At 60.3% G+C, this 1146-nt stretch overlaps 1 protein-coding gene across 1 annotated transcript; it reads right to left on the bottom strand.

Annotated features, from left to right (window-relative positions):
• Positions 1–417: 417 nt before the first annotated feature.
• On the bottom strand, positions 418–1143 carry LOC104403238 (carboxypeptidase N subunit 2-like; the record flags this gene model as incomplete). The annotated part of the gene is made up of 1 exon (XM_010011307.1): positions 418–1143. A coding segment is annotated over one exon (726 nt), but the record flags the coding sequence as incomplete, so codon positions are not given.
• Between the last annotated feature and the right edge of the window lie 3 nt (positions 1144–1146).

Below are 1146 nucleotides of genomic sequence, written 5' to 3'. Positions count from 1 at the left end.
GAGAGCCACAGTAGGCAGGCTCTCCATGACAGTAGCATGGCAGAGAGTGGCACCTGCACCCTGCCAGGCACCTGCACCCATGCCACACCATGCACAGCCCCAGGCAAGTCCCCATTGGACCACAGCGACCTTCACCATTTCTCCCAGATACATAGGCAGAGGCAGGAGAAGAGTGTTTCCTCTCTTGGCCATGGGAACTGGTTACACAGAAATAATACATACATTTTAATTATATCTGAAATATACAGGAAGCACACAGCTTGGAGAATAAATACCACCAGGCCAGCTCTTGTGGAGAGCTCTATGACAGCTGGTGACCACAGTAGGGGTAGCAAAGCAAGATGAGGTGCTGTTTCCTGGGCTGGTTCAGAGGTTGCCAATGGAAGAGCAGAGCAGAATGAGGCGCCTGCCCGAGCTCTAGGGTGCAGTGGGAGGACCTGGCGATGTGGTCTCATCCCTGCTCTGTACAGTGACCAGCACGCTGACCTGCAGTGTGCCACAGCGGGAGTGTAACACCCAGGCACCCTGGTACACTGGCCCCAGCCCCATTGCCTGCCTGGGAGGAGGAGGAGGGAGGCGAAGGCTGAGCTGCTGGCAGCTTGTGGCATCACAGGTCATGCTTATGGTGCCTTCGGGGTTCCTGTAGGCACACTGCCCTGGAGCATGCTCCCCCAGGTCCCCATCCCATCCCTCCTCCGAGGGAACACCGGGTGCTCCCGGGCACTGCAGCTGCCTCTGGGGGACCTCCAGCAAGGACTGCCCCTGGAGAGCAGCTGGGCTGGCACAGGTGGCTTGTGCATGAGTGAGAGGCTCAGCAAAGCCCTGGAGCCAACCCAGGAGGTAGGCAAGGCGGCAGTCACAGGTCCAGGGGTTGCTGGCCAGCCCCACTCGCACCAGCTCCTCATTGGCATCAAAGAGCCCAGGAGGCAGGTGGGCCAGGCGGTTGTGGTCCAGCACCAGGGTAGTGAGGGCGGGCAGCCCGGCCAGCAGCCCAGCCGGCAGGCTGGAGAGGTTGTTGTGGCTCAGATGCAGAGTTGCCAGTCCCACCAGACCCTGGAAAACCCCGGCGGGGAGGAGGTCCATGGAGTTGTGCGACAACACCAGAGTCTGCAGCGCAGATAGGTTGGCAAAGAGTCGCAGGGGCAG

Source organism: Nestor notabilis, unplaced genomic scaffold (assembly GCF_000696875.1).
Source record: "Nestor notabilis isolate BGI_N333 unplaced genomic scaffold, ASM69687v1 scaffold22863, whole genome shotgun sequence".
Taxonomy (NCBI): domain Eukaryota; kingdom Metazoa; phylum Chordata; class Aves; order Psittaciformes; family Psittacidae; genus Nestor; species Nestor notabilis.
This window is presented reverse-complemented; position numbering and strand designations above follow the sequence as displayed.